The sequence below is a fragment of the Dendrobates tinctorius genome, unplaced genomic scaffold, assembly GCF_039654945.1.
Source record: "Dendrobates tinctorius isolate UK_male_01 unplaced genomic scaffold, ASM3965494v1 ptg000007l, whole genome shotgun sequence".
Lineage (NCBI taxonomy): Eukaryota > Metazoa > Chordata > Amphibia > Anura > Dendrobatidae > Dendrobates > Dendrobates tinctorius.
In genome coordinates, this window is record NW_027361675.1 from 24,604,178 (window position 1) to 24,620,421 (window position 16,244).

At 42.5% G+C, this 16,244-nt stretch overlaps 1 protein-coding gene across 1 annotated transcript in view; it reads left to right on the forward strand.

The window, feature by feature from the left end:
- The window catches only part of MYOM3 (myomesin 3), a 310,945-nt gene that overhangs the window by 91,747 nt on the left and 202,954 nt on the right, over positions 1-16,244 (forward strand). Inside the window, exons 5-6 of the mRNA XM_073572698.1 lie at positions 3,597-3,692; positions 13,946-14,034. Coding sequence (XP_073428799.1) covers positions 3,597-3,692; positions 13,946-14,034 — 185 coding nt within the window. The remainder of the gene's footprint in view (positions 1-3,596; positions 3,693-13,945; positions 14,035-16,244) is intronic.

The following is a 16,244-nucleotide window of genomic DNA, read 5'->3' on the forward strand; positions in this document are numbered from 1 at the left end:
GTTGGCTATTGCAGATTCAGTCTTCCCAGCCTGGTGCAGGGCTACAATTTTGTTTCTGGTGTCCTTTGACAGCTCTTTGGTCTTCACCATAGTGGAGTTTGGAGTCAGACTGTTTGAGGGTGTGCACAGGTGTCTTTTTATACTGATAACAAGTTTAAACAGGTGCCATTACTACAGGTAATGAGTGGAGGAAAGAGGAGACTCTTAAAGAAGAAGTTACAGGTCTGTGAGAGCCAGAAATCTTGATTGCTTGTTTCTGACCAAATACTTATTTTCCACCATAATATGCAAATAAAATGAAAAAAAACAGACAATGTGATTTTCTGGATTTTTTTTTCTCAGTTTGTCTCCCATAGTTGAGGTCTACCTGATGATGTAAATTACAGACGCCTCTCATTTTTTTAAGTGGTGGAACTTGCACTATTGCTGACTGACTAAATACTTTTTTGCCCCACTGTATGTCCGTACCTAGATAGCGTAGAAAGTAGTATAATGACATATTCTTCAGAGTTTTACACCCCCGCCTCCCTTATCTTATACAGATGGGAACAGTCTGGTTTCATGACAGCCCATGCCAATTATAAAAATTTATCTTACAACAACAAGAATTAAGAAACGAAACCTTACAGAGAAATGGAGAAGTGAAACTTAAGCTCTGATTTTAGTATTAACCCTTCACATTTGCATCAGGGCTCTCATCACCTTCTGCAGGACTCGTTGTTCACTGGAACCAGCAGTCTCAGCCACCTGTTGCAACAAGACAATAACCTCGGACAGACAGTTTTCAATTACATTTGTACCACGAGTCATCATGGGATTACATTCACTTTGATCAATATCAACAACTATTAAACCTTGAGACTTTAGCTCTACCCGTCTGACTTTAACAGTAATTTCTTTACATCCTATCTGCGGTAAAGACTGATCATTACTAGCAACTACTGTCAGTTCATCAGTGGGGCCACGGGTAAGTTCTGAATCAGCCCAATACCTCTTGTATAGAATGTACGGCATAGTGGTCACCCGGGAGCCAGTGTCCAGCAAAGCGTTCATGGGGATACCGTCAATCACCACAGGAAGGATTGGTCTCCCTCCCACATACTTGGCTCTCCAGTTCTTTGGGCCTGGGGATCCTACTCCTGGGGGTTGGCCCTCTGCCCCAGGGCTTGCTCGCTTAAAGAACAATATCTTGCAAGATGACCGGCCTTGTAGCAGCGACGACAGATGGGACGTCCATCCTGGTCATAGCGATCGTTGTTCCTCCCTCGAAGTGGTGAGGCTCTCTTCCTCTGGAGCAACGGGACATCCTCTGGACTGGAAGCAAGCTGGATCTTTTCTTTGGAGGACACTTGCAGGGACTGCACGGTCTTGGTAAGTGCAGCCATCCCCTTGGTCAACTCCTGGACCTGAAGACGCAGCTCCTCAGTTGGATCTTTATCCAGAGTCTGTGCATCAGCCTCCACAGGGATGGTAGGAAAAGATGTTGCTTCCTGATGGTAGGTGATCGCTGGGCGCCTAGGGGGCGCTGGACGGCTGTCAGTGGACTCCTGCAGTACTCGAATAGCCCTGTCCTTAAAAGCAGCAAAGTCCAGATCAGGGTTTTGCAGGGTTATAGTATGCAACTGTCCTCTGTGGGTAAAGAAAAGGAGTACTTCAATGAACTGCTCCTTTAACAGTTTATCTTCCTCCTTCACACTGTCAGGATCAACTTGCTTAACTGCTCGAAACGCCTCCTGCAGGTTGAGAGCATAGTCCCTGATACTGTCCTGTGCTCTCTGCTTACAGTCAAAGAACCTCATCTTGATTTCAGCTGCAGGCGAGTGTCAAAGGTGCTTCTCAGCTTGGCTTTATCAGTGTCCTGCCAGGCTTTCACTTCTCTCTGCGCTGCACCCGTTAGCTGTCCAATCTGGATATTCACTTTCTGGCTTTCAGACAGAGGGTATACTTTAAACAAACTGCACAGTCTCTCTTTAAATTCACTCAGGGTATGCGACTCACCCGAGTACTGCGGTAGCCAGGCCGCTCCCGGTATATATAGGGCATAGACAGCAGCATTATGGAGACCGCTGTGGCGGGCGCGCCTCTTGGCGGTGCTGCGGGGTTGGCAACGGCGCCTGCCGCTGCATCGCCGTTTGGCGCGGACATCTTCTCCCCCCCTAGTTAACATTAGCTGGTGCAACTGTGAGGGGGATGTTTGTGAGCTGTGCCTGCACATGGGGCTTTGTGTGTGTGCTGCACAAACCTACTGGGGGAGGGGCAGTATGTCCTTTAAAATCCAAGGTGATGCAGCAGGAAGTTCCGGATAGGTGCTTTGGTTATTTATGCAAGAAGAGAAAGCATATTTTCCTGACAACGATGATATAGCAGGAGAGCCAGTTGGAAGGGAGAGGGAGCCCCCCATCTCCTAGCCTCCTGTGATCGATAGCAATCACAGCATTTAGCGGATTCAACAGCCGGAGGCAGTGTGGACACCTCCGTTTGTAGTGACAGCTAGGTTGGCTGTCAGGTAAGCCAAGTTCCTGGTGGCGATGGCGCATTCGTCATACGTCAAAGGTCAGGAACCATTATCTGACTATGACATATGGGTATATCAAAGGTCATGAATGGGTTAAAGGGGATTTCCAGGCTTTGAGTTCAAGTCTGCAGTCTATGTGACTGTAGGCTTGTGAATCCTCACCGCGTGCTCTCTCAGGGCTCTGTGGTGTTGTTGCCGGGAGTGGGCGGTCATGTGACTGCACATATGAGATTTGTATACTTCTGGCTAAATTCCAATTAGATGTGGTCGTGCTCAATTCACTTGTATTGAACGAGGCCACGCATGTTTAGTCGGCACATGACCACATGTGTGGAAATTGCATATTTGCAATCATGTGTCTGCCCATTCCCAGTGTCAGCTTCTGACAATTCTGACGCCATGCGCGATGCGTTATGTGAATATTGAAAATTCTACAGTCACATACAATAACTCTAGACGTGAGTTCCCAGTCTGAACAACCCCTTTAACCCATACACTGACCAGAGCTCAGTAGCTCCTTGCAAACCACATGATATTGGTTCCACACATTCCTAGCTATATCAATAAAGGCCCACATGCATATTAGATAGTAGTCATCCGAACCTTCAAATTTGGGTTGAATCAGCTGATCATCCAATGTGTATGGTGGCCTCCTGACTCTCCCCTTACTGATGATCTCAGGAGCAGAGGCAGACATATCAATGGTGCAACCTCTATGCCTGCACAGAGGCCCATGAGGTAAGGGGCTCTTTTCTACCTCCAAAGCAGGTGGACTTGTTCATTATCATGAGCTCTTGGGCTGCAAAAGGTTTAAAATTGTTCTTGCACAGAGGTCCACTCCTGCCTGTGTCCAGGAGAGATATAGATCAGCTGGTTTGAATGTAGTCGCCCAACCCTTTTGTTCTACAGGCAAAGAAGCTGATGCCAGATGAGTTTAAATTTCTATTTAGTATGTCAATCTAGGGTACAAAACAACATCACAAAAATGGGTTATTCATGGGATTACTATCAACAATATGTAGCAGTTTATTGCACTCTCAGGGTGACACAATTTAATGTACTGCTATCATTGTCATTACAGGTTTAAGAATGGACAGTCTATTGAACTGAAAACATCACCCCCCGGAAAATACAGAATTCTTAATGAATTTGGCACAGTTACATTGGAAATAAGCAGGTAAAGTTACCCATTTCAAGTAAGAATGTTAGAAGTTTCACTGATAGAAATGGGAACCAATTTTTAAAATTATATATTTATTTATTTTAAATAGAGCTCCACACCTGCATACTGCTTGGGTCTGGTATTGATGCTCGCCTCTCATGAAGTGGTATACTGCACTGAAATCCACAGCCAGCTGTGCTGCTAATTGTCAAGGAAAGAAGCCATATTTATGTACTCTGGACAACTCCTTTAAATGAGGGGTGTTAAAGTCCAGTTTCATGGGATGGTAATGACATCATTTGTGGTCCTGCCATCCCCTATGCCTGCTCTGCTTGTGTCAGCATCATTAAGGTCAATTAAGGCTAGTTTCACACTAGCGTTTATGAGCGCAGCGACGGCCTGCGCAAGCCCGCCGCTAAGCCCCGCCCCCTGCTGCGCCCCGCCGGTAGCTCCGCCCACCGGCGCATGACTCTGCATGCGCCCTGCGTCCCCTATCTTTATCACAGGGGGCGCAGGCCGTGCGCAGTATGCGTTTGGCGGCGCATGCGCCTTTTTGACGGTGCGCCGACGCAACCAAACTGCAGCACGTTGCGTTTGGCGCAGGTCGTCGCACCGTCAAAAGGACGCATGCTCCGCCAAACGCATACTGCGCACGGCCTGCGCCCCCTGTGATAAAGATAGGGGACGCAGGGCGCATGCAGCGTCATGCGCCGGTGGGCGGAGCTACCGGCGGGCGCGGCAGGGGGCGGGGCTTAGCGGCGGCCGTGCGCAGGCCGTCGCTGCGCTCATAAACGCTAGTGTGAAACTAGCCTTAGTTTGCAGTGATCAAAGCCCCTGATAAACAAAGACTTAATCACAGGCAGCAAAGAGGAGGAGCATGACTTTCATGAAAGGGTGGCATCACACGTTTTTTTAGTGACTATAGTCCTGTAATATTGGCTACTAGCATTATTGCATATTTCTATTTCTGCTGAAGCCGCAACGATAGGTCTACATGAAGACATATGGAGGATTTATGATATTGGATAAAATTTGGTCAGCGCCACGAGCTCACACAATCTCCTTTTTTGTAATATATGAGCTTGACTTCATAAGCTGTGTATAATCCATCACCAGTGACTTGTATAAAGATTTTTTCATAATTCCACCACTCACAGTGTTCTACGGACACTGTGAGTGACAGCTCAGCTGCTGCTGAAAAGGAGCAAGGGCATACTGAGCTGTCAGGGTTGTGAGTTACAGCTCAGCCTCCCAATCTCAGGCAGGGATGTGCTGAGCTGTGATTATTGATAATGACAGCTCAGATGTCAATCTGGCCAGGCCTGCAAGCTTTCCTTCAGGCGTGACCAGTTCTGGGTGATTATCTGGCTATTTAGCTGGCTTACAATGAGAAAATTGCCAGTTGTAGCATTGCTCATGTGATGTGTGTTTGTTCTGTGCACTAAGATTTTTATATTCTTATCATTGTTGCCTGACCTTGAATTTGCCTTTGACCATCCATTTGCTTAGCCCATTTGTCTAAGACCTGACTTTGTCTCATCCCTCTGTTTGTGACGTACCCTCCTGGCTTTTGTACTTGGACTCCTTGACTTTCCCGACTCATGGTTAGTCCATGAGAAGTGACTAAGCATCACAGATCTCTTTTTACTGTATGCCAAGCTGTAAAAAAAAGTTTATTTTTATATTAAAAGAAGAGCTCAAAACCTGATAAAAAGGGAAAAAGAATGTTAGAAGGGTTCTAAAAACAAAAATGAGAACATCACCTTGGATATTTCTTTGCAGCGCAAACCCCACTAGCCACAAGTTGGGTTCTGTAACTTTAGTAACCACATGTTGCATATGGCTGACCACACATATACTTGAGAAATATGGGGAGTAATTTTATCACCAATAACATTTGTGATTGTGATTTCCACAAGCATATCCCTGTGAAATTTTTCACTGTCGACAAAGTACACATATCTCCATCATGTGGGCATGCACAAACTGCATGATAAGGAGAAATAAAAAAACATTAAAAACAACAAACATAAAAGAAGAGCGATACAGAGATATACATTTGTTGATTTGTAGGAAAATGACAAAGCTCAGTTTCTCATTGAGACCAGATGGTGCCATGGTATTAAGTCTAATAATTCAGTGGTACAGAAGCTGAGACAGAACCTGCTTCTCATTGCCCCCCTGCCCCTGATGCCACAATTGACCCTATCAATGCCACATATATAAACGTCACGAGGATCACACGAGTGAAAAAGTTTCAGCAGGGTTTTTAATAGTCATATCCATTATTTCCTTTGCCGCAATAATATTTCTAACCTGTTCTCTCGTCCGTATACGGAGTTCACGTGAGGTGAGACCAATGTATATTTTGCTGCAAGGGCAGATAGCATAATATATCGCGTGAGTGGTGTTGCAGGAAATGAATGAACTAATTTGGAAGTACCTTTTGCCATCGGAGGATGCGAAGGATGTTTGTCTACATATAGTTTTACACGACACACAGTCTCCCCTGACATAGCATTCGCATTTGGTTCCTTTAGAACTGAAAACGTCTGTTTTGCTACATAGTGGCTTTTAACAAGACGGTCTTTTACATTTTTATTTCTTCTGGCCATCAGAAGATGTATGGCAGGTAAGAAGTTGGCCAGTGCTAAATCAGTTTTTACGATGGACTAGTGCTTATTTATAGCATGGCGGACATTATCCCACTGGCAATTGGGAATAAATCAGATATTTTGTTCCGTCTCCACCCCTTTATCAGAACTTTTCATCATCAAAAGTCGCTCATGGAGTATCCTCCTAGCTTTTTGGTATGTCCTTTTGATATTCCTACGGGTATACCCCCTTGCTTCAGATCTGGATTTTAGGTCTGTGACCCATTGTTCAAATAATTCCAGGGAGGGACAAATACCCTTCATTCTACAAAACTGGCCAGTTGGAATGACTCTGATCGTAGAAGGCATAGGAGCCAAACTGGAATGTAGAAGTGCATTGACTGTAGTGCTTTTTGTAAATACTTCACTTTGGATCCGTCCATCACTTTCAACCTGAATTTTGATATCCAAAAATTCTAGTTGTTTCCTGTCATATTTTTTGGCCAGGCTAATGCTAAAAGAGTTGACATTGAGTTGGCTAAGAAAAGTATTTAACTCTAGTTCAGACCCCTACCCACACAAACAATAAATCATCTATGCAGCAAAGTCAAAGTTGCATACGGTCAATATTACACAGTTCATCATCCTGAAAAATGTTCCTTTCCCAGAAGCCGACAAATGAAATTGCATTTGACGGGGCTCAAGCTGCATCCATTGCGGTGCACAGACCCTGCTGATAAAATCAGTTCTTAAAAACAAAGAAATTATTTGTTAAAATATATTGTTGCAACCTCCAAGATTAGTTCACGCACAGATGGGTCGAGATTACTCATTTCAAGGAAAAATCGTGTCCTTTGCATGTATACAATGATTCAATGTCAGCCAACACTAGAATCATAGTTAATTCTAAATAAACCCCATCAATTTTGTTTAGAACGTCCGTAGTGTCCCTGACATATGAGGGCACAGTCTGTACCAAAGGTTTTAAATAGTGATCAATAAAGCGGCATATTAGATCACAGATCTGTCCTATGCCAGAGACAATCAGACATCATGGGGGATTCTGGGGATTCTTGTGGATCGTAGTGAGTAAAAAAAAAGTCAGTATCTTTCGTTTACTGTTGGAATGGTGGTCTCCGATTGCGCCAAACAGAATGGCGCACACTGGATAAAAGAAGCTCCTATGTCCCATTTACAGTATCCCTCATAAAAGCAGCAGGCGAAATGCACATCTGGGCATGGGTAGGCGATACCCCTTCCATATCTACATGGGTAAGCAATGCTGTTCATATCTCCAAAGATGCTCTACACTTGAGGTTTTCTTTGGGAATGCTTCATTCATGTTAATTTTCTGAGTTTACCCTCTACTCATTCATTCCAAGTTGCACTTGCCATTTTTTCTTTTGGAACTTTGAGCATCATTTACACATCTAATTGCCTAACTTAAAAATCTTCCAATTTTTGCTGTTGAATCAACTTGTTTGCCGAAATTTACTGGTTGCATAATCCTGCTGCATTTGCCACTTTATTTGTTTATGATTTTGAACTGCATTGTATATCACATGGGTTGAATTCTATACCATATGATAATGTTCTTTAATGTTAGCGCTATATAAAAATAAAGATTATTATTATTATTCTTTGCACTTGCACTTTTATCTATATACAGATTTGAGATACAACTCTGTCTGCCATTGTCATACCATTCATACTGGCTTTGGATGCCTGTTTGTGTATGTTATTTCTGGTTTCCCTAATTTTATGTGGGGATCTACTTGCTCCAGTGTTTCTTGTATTGTTTCTTGATTGTCCTCATGGCATACTATTCTTGTAAAAACAAAATTATGCAACACTAAAGTATTTTGGTTTTGTATACAACTTTCTGTCATCTTTTCAGTGAGAGTAGTTTACTTTTACTTTTTCCTTCTGCATTTCTACCTACATCACCATTATTACTACGATACCTTGTGGGGGAACTCTATATTAGCAGATTGTGTTCCCACCCCAATTTACTATATAATTATGCTATGTCCTATCTTTGATTGTTACCGGTAGGTAGTTGGTTGCTAACTATCTGCTGGTTCTGCCCTGCAACAACTTCTCCCAAATCTAGCAGCAATTCTCCTGTTTCTTGTGACACGTCAACAGAGGCAGTTCTTTCACTTCCGCTTCGCCCTGACAATGGGGGTGTCACTCCTGGTATGCTGATTAACAGTCAGTTTCCCTAAGTTAAGCATAGCAGACCTTCTGTTCTGCTCATCAGTCTTTAAATCATAGAGCCCAATGTAAGGGAGACAATTCCTCTTGTGAGTCTTACAATGTACATGTTAAGTTTTGTGCCTCAATATGAAATAAAGTTTTCATTGCCTTCAGTGTTGTCACGTTTCCGCAGAACTCTTAGTGGGTAACCCCTTTTCTTTGTATTCTTTTGCACTCTTTTACTGTCATGCCACTGTTTTGTGTGTTCACTGCATAGTAGTTAGTCTAGTCATTGTACAGCTGTATTTTTACACTTTAGAGACCTCTAGTGGCCAATCCAAGGTACTGCTAAGACAAAACTGCTCTACAGAATTTGTTGCTTCCAGTTGCCTATTTTCTCACTTTTACCTTGTCTTTGCTTAGCAATAATTTAGTTTCATAATGTCCTTTCATTATTAAAGTACTTCATTTTAGTTCATTTAGTAATTTGCAACTGCATGTACAAAATGGGGGTAGGTAGTGTGGCATTATAGTAATCCTAACCCTTCCCTATCGCTATGTTTTGGTCATAAATGAACAGACATTTTTAAGAATTTTGCACACCAAATTTTATTATGACAAATCTTCCACTTGTGATTGCTGTATTGCTAAAGTAGTATTGTAATATAATATTTAGAACTTTATTAACTTAAAATCTACATAATATATGAGGTATTGGTTGATATGTTGGCCAAGATATGCAAGCTCGCAACCTGCGACAAGAGTCCTCACACTTGCAAGTCCTAACACTAAGCTAAATAGCAAAGCCGCAAAAAGATAGGATACATTTAGGCATTCCGCCTAATCTAATAGCATGGGCATCACTAATAGGCTGCAAGTCAGTAAGCCGGACACTGTGCATTACCTGTGTGTGACCAGCGTCCTATGGGGCCCAGGATAAGGTACATACACCAAGATAAGGAACATATGTGTTAGGGTTGGCGGAACGCACCAAACGAAATATAATAATGAGGTGCGTTCGCAACCCGGGGTCCATCGTGCAGAGATTGAACCTGCTGCTAAGTAATGGCTGAACAAGATGGAGGTTGAACAGCGAAAACACGAGGGTTAATGTCACCCAGTGTGAACAGCGGCAAACTCTGTTGCTCCACAGAGCCGCAGCAGCAACGTAATAGAATGCTGTTCCTGTTAAACGTCACAGGGTACAGCAGATATGGTGCGAGTGAGGTCTCTAGGCTCAACCCCTAGAACGCGGGGACTCGAGTCTGACTGGACCCACAATGCACACAGCGTCACACAAGCGATGCCACTACTTGGCGCTGACGCTAGGCACTAACTCTGCCTACTACCTGCACTATCAGCCTAGGCACTAGCTGGCAGGGCTGAGAAACTCATGCATACCAAATGTAGGGGATCATAATGAGTCAATCACCACAGATAAGCATATGTGCATACAACACACACCACATGGTCTATACTAGTACACAGCCATGCGGTTGTGAGATCCCTTTATAGATCCCAGTCTGCCAGGACCTTGGTAGTGGACCAATCCGGGCTACCTTGAGGACCTGAGCAGCTGACCAGTCACCACCAATGAGAGGTTGCCACCTCACGAGCATGCTCAGTAGGGTGAAACCTGGACTTAGTCTCAGAAACGACTGCTCGCTGCTGTTTGCTGTTGATTGCTATAGCTGAATCTGGAGAGGCAGTAGCAATCAATTGCACAGCATGGGTCTGAGCAATACGCCGAGACCGATGTCTCTGCTGAGCAGGATCCGCTGCGGCTGAGACTGGATGTCAGAGGTGTAGCTAGGGTTTTGGTTCAGGGGGGGGAGAAACTTCTGAGTGGGCCCCTAACCAGGTAACCTTGATTACAACTGGGTGATGCACCCTAATAGTGGAGGAGAACCTCTGCAGATGACCGCACTGTTGTTGAAAATAATCTCTATATAAAGACCAACATTGATATTACCACCATATGGTCAGTGGTAGATACCAGTCCTACAGAACATATAAGTGATTAAAACAGTTATAGATGGTGACTAACAGAGGATGTTCTTTATGATGGAATTGTTCACTTTTGTAAAAAAAAAGGAGCACCACAAAAGGGCAAAAAAGCTATCAATTTATAAAAAAATATATATGGGGTGCTGCACAATGCACGGGTAAGGACAATAATCAAAAAAGGAGAAAAGAGAACCCAGCATATGAGGCGCACACCCAGGACAATAAAGATATGTAAGTAAACATATATAAATTTTATTGAAAAGACAGAAAAAATGCACACAATAAAAACATTTAAAAGGCAAAACACCCCCCCAATTGTCCCAAATGGATCTAACAATAGATGCTAATGGATAGAAACCACATGGTTAAATATACAACATGCTAGCCTAAATGTATATGATATTACATAAAAATGACAAAAATCTTGGCACTCAATGTGTGAAATATTCAGATACTTTTTATTTCGTGCATCCAGACAGAAAAGGTTAAACGTTTTCGGTCCACTCTAGGACCTTCATCAGAACAATCTTGTTTACTGAAACAGATAAATCCTTTAACTGCTAGTCAAAGATTTTTGTCATTTTGATTTGATGGGTTGGACACCCGACTTGAGCACCGACAACCAAGCTATTCCTGAGTGCCGTGCTCTCTCTACAAGCTATGATATTACATAAGGCATGACCCACCGACCGCATATCTGGGCGTCCCCAGAAAGACGATGACACACAGATACTCACTCCAAACAGCCATAAGAAAATCCAGGGAGCACTGTAAGTAGCCATGTAAGGGAGGGAGCAAAGTGACCATCCACTATTAGGATATGGAGAGTACCACACAGACACTTTCTCCAAAAGGCCTCATAAAGGCCAAAGGGCACTGTAAGTAGCCCTATGAAAGAGGGAGCAAAGAATCAGACCACTTATTGTATATATTGTGTATATTGTATATATTGTGTATATATATAGCTCTGGCAAAAAATGAGAGCACTGCACAGTTTTCTAAAAATTAGCTTCTCTACATGTCTGACAGCCATTCCATTCCAGCGTCAGCTGAATTCCAACCAGAGTACACCTCACTCTACTTAATGTGCTTCTGATTAGGTGATCACCTGAACCAAATCTTATTTAACGATGAAAAGTATAAAAAACCCTGCTGTGATGTTCACAATCCTCTTGCAATAGGACAAGCTGGATGGCAAAACAAGTGCTAGTAATATTCCAAAAGTAATAGGAATAAAAAATAACTTTTAACCATGCCACAGGAGTTGAAAAGAAGTCTTGAGTGAGGAAAAGAAGCCCTCATTATGGCTTTACTAGCAGAGGCATACAGTGAGCATCATGATGCCTCCATCCTTACAATTTCTAGGATGGCAGTCCATTACAACAGGGTCAAGCAGCAGACATTGGGGGCAACAAAGCTACAGACTGGCAGAGGGCGAAAACAACTCTCCACTAACCAGGATGACTGTCATTTTAGTCGAATGTCACTCAGCAACCACAGGATGACATCAAGTGACCTATAAAAGGAATGGCAAATGGCAGCAGGGGTGAACTGCAAGGCAAGAACAGTTCGTAACAGGCTCCTAGAGGCAGGGCTCAAGTCATGTAAAGCTAGAAAAAAGCCTTTCATCAATGAGAAGCAAAGGAGAGCCAGGCTGAAGTTTGCTAAAGACTATAAGGATTGGACCATAAAGGACTGGAGTAAGGTAATCTTCTCTAATGAGTCTTATTTTCAGCTTTGCCCAACACCTGGTCGTCTAATGGTTAGACAGAGACCTGGAGAGGCGTACAAGCCACAGTGTCTTACACCTACTGTGAAATTTGGTGGAGGATCGGTGATGATCTGGGGATGCTCCAGCAAGGCTGGAATTCGGCAGGTTAATCTTTGCGAAGGACGTATGAATCAAGCCGCATACAAGGTTATCCTGGAAAAACAGTTGATTCCTTCTGCTCAGACATTGTTCCCCAACTCTGAGGACTGTTTTTTCCAGCAGGACAATGTGCCATGCCACACACCTAGGTCAATCAATGTGTGGATGAAGGACCACCACATCAAATCCCTGTCATGGCCAGCCCAATCTCCAGACCTGAACTCCATTGAAAACCTCTGGAATGTAATCAAGAGAAAGATGGATAGTCACAAGCCTTCAAACAAAGAAAAACTGCATACAGTTTTGTACCAGGAGTGGCATAAGGTCACCCAAGTGTGAAAGACTGGTAGAAAGCATGCCAAGACGCATGAAAGCTGTGATTAGAAATCATGGTTATTCCACAAAATATTGATTTCTGAACTCTTCCTGAGTTAAAACATTAGTATTGTTGTTTCTAAATGATTATGAACTTGTTTTCTTAGCATTATTTGAGGTCTCCAAGCACTGCATTTTTTTTGTTCTTTTGACCATTTCTCATTTTCTGAAAATAAATTCAAAACTTAGTGCTTGGAAATTCGAAGACATGTTGTCAGTAGTTTATAGAATAAAAGAGCAATTTACATTTCACTCAAAAAATATACCTATAGAGAGAAAAATCAGACAAACTGAAAATTTTGCAGTGGTCTCTTAATTTTTGCCAGAGCTGTATATACCATAGATATATATATAGATATATATATAAATGTATATACTGTGTGTGTGTGTGTGTGTGTGTGTGTGTATGTATATATATATATATATATATATATATATATATATACTAGGAAAGCCCACAAGAGAAAGTGTCACACAGGAGCTAAACTCGTGTAATCTAGTCTTGAATATATATTTTTGTGTATATGTGTATATATATATATATATATATATATATATATATATATATATATATATATATATATATATATATATACACTAGGATGGGGTCCAAGATAAGGGACATATACCAGGATTAGGGATATATCAGGATGGGTCCCAGAACAAGAGACATATACCAGGATGGGTAATATATATACCAAGATGGAGGATATACGAGGCCCAGGATCAGGGACATATATACCAGGATGTTGGATATATACACGGGGAAGGTGGACATATAAATATACGAGGATGGGGGGCCAGGTCCAAATCTTCCACAAGGGTCGATCGGACTCTAGATATGCCACTGTTTGGGGCATTACTCCATTGCGACTTGATCCCCTTCATTGTTTACCAGGTGAATTACTGTATATTTGGGACATCACTCCAGAGCATGCTCTATCCCCTTCATTATTTACTCGGCACAGAGCTGTACATTTGGCACTGACTGTTCCTGGTACTACTCCTGGTACTGCAGCTCAATCCCATTAACTTGGGCCACTGACTAGGCACAGGGCAACCAAATCTACAGTACTGTGCCACGTAAGCAATAAAGGGTTTGCTGCCCTCATTGAAGATCCATGGCCCCTTCATTCAGTTGAACTGAGAGTTGAACCCCTCATAATCAGATATCGATGCCCTATTCCATACCTTTGATTGTGTTTTTATTCTGTTCTAAACAGATGCTCCATGGAAGACTCTGCTGACTATAGTGTTGTGGCTACTAATAGTTTTGGGGAGGCGACGTCCTTTGCCAATGTGCTTGTTAAGCGTAAGTCATTATCGTTGTTATTATTAATTGAATTTTTTTTTCACTGAAAAAATAAAATGAAAGAAAAGCAAAAAATGATCCTGAGTCCAGTAATGAAGAATATTAAAATGTTTAATCTTAATTGAATATCAAGAAATGTAAAAAACATGGTTCATACAGTGAAAAGTTGTGAAAAGCTTCGACAGGATGAAGATACTGTATGTGGTAAATATGTAGCAATTATCACATGGATAAGGATATACAGTATATGTACATGAGCTGTTATTTGAAAATATATATACCATAAGGGCAAAGATATGTATATAAGTATGTTAGTCATATAGGACAGTGTCTAAAATCATTAGTCCTATTGATGGAAGGGTTAAATAGACACATGTAAGTCCTAAAATTGTATAACATAAATAGAACATATACCAGACTTGAGAATTGAGAAAAGTGCGGCCCTTTGGGTGAATCCTGTGCGGCCCATGGACCAGGACAGCCAAAGGGCTGGATTCAGTGGCATCACGCACCACACGGCCGCCAACTTCCCAGCATCTATAATGAATTTTTTGTAATTCACAGTACATTGTGGGAAATAGTAGGGACATCATGCTGTGTCTAAAGGGACAAGTGTGGTGACATCATACTGAATCAGGTTTTTTGGGGGTACATACTGTGTAGGCGTGTTGTGTGGGGATATACTGCATGAGGGCATCTTACTGTGTGAGGAAATCATACAGTGTGGTGGGCTTGGTGGGAACATCATACTGTGTGAGGAGGTACATGTGTGCGTCCATACTTTCCAGACGCTACATGTTGCATTTTTTTGACCGCCCAACTACTTTAAAAAAACGCATGCGCAAAAAATTAACATTACAGTCTATGGGTGCGCATACGTGCACTTTGGCATGCGCACGTATGTGCTTTTTTGCGCTTGCGTTTTTTAAGTCAATATTGACTAGACACATGATAAAACCACCACCCTCCAAAGAAAACATGTCTATATAAAAGTAGGTGTCTGCCAGAACTGTACCACAACTATAGAGACAGCCTGTGGAGCAGACAGACTGTAAAAGAAGTCACAATTTTAAATTCCAGCTTCAGCGGCAAGAATGTGAGTATTATATCTAATGTATGCCTGTCCTTTTAAATTGTATATGTACTAATGCTTTGTATTAATTTTACATGCAGTATTTCTTCGGAATCAGAATATTCACCATCCCGGCAGGAACTGGTGCAAGCAGACCGTGAGGTGATTATTTTGGTGCGTTTGGTAAGTATATCTGCTACTTCTCAAAATATCTAACATTTTGGGGGTTTTTTTTTCAGACATCGTCAGCGGACGCGACTAGTGAGGGCGAACAGCATGAGCAGCCAAGCCAAGTCCTGGTGGTGATACGGAATGTATGTATCAAATGATTTGTAATGTCCTTTATTTTTTATCTTCTATCTTTCGTCTTTTCTGGATCTTTTTTTAACTTTTTATTCACACAAAATTCAAATATTCTACTGAATGTTTTTTGTCTAGGTTCCACAACGGGATGAAGACATCTACCTGGATAATGAGCACCTTATCCGCCTGGTCCAGGAGTGTGCCCCGTTGTGGGACAGCCGTGACCAGCTGTACAAGGACAATGTGGTGACCCGGTGGCTATGGAATAAGGTGGCCGCAGCATTGATCGATGGCTGTGACAGCGTCCCTGCAACCTCCAAAAAGGCTTTTAGTAAGTATTTCCCTGCTCTGTTATGCCACAGTGACTATTGTCCTTGATGGCACTGTTGTGTTTCCTGCTAGATATATTCTAGCAGGAAACCCAACAGTGTCATCTGTCTCAATAGTGACTGCTTTGGGTATTGTATTGCTGTATTGTGCCGCATTGACTCTTCTTCGTGATGGCCCTGTTGGGTTTCCTGCTAGATATATTCTAGCAGGAAACCCAACAGTGTCATCTGTCTCAACAGTGACTGCTTTGGGTATTGTATTGCTGTATTGTGCTGCATTGACTCTTGTTCGTGATGGCACTGTTCGGTTTCCTGCTAGATATATTCTAGCAGGAAACCAAACAGTGTCATCTGGCTCAACAGTGACTGCTTTGGGTATTGTATTGCTGTATTGTGCCGCATTGACTCTTGTTCGTGATGGCACTGTTGGGTTTCCTGCTAGATATATTCTAGCAGGAAACCCAACAGTGTCATCTGGCTCATCAGTGACTGCTTTGGGTATTGTA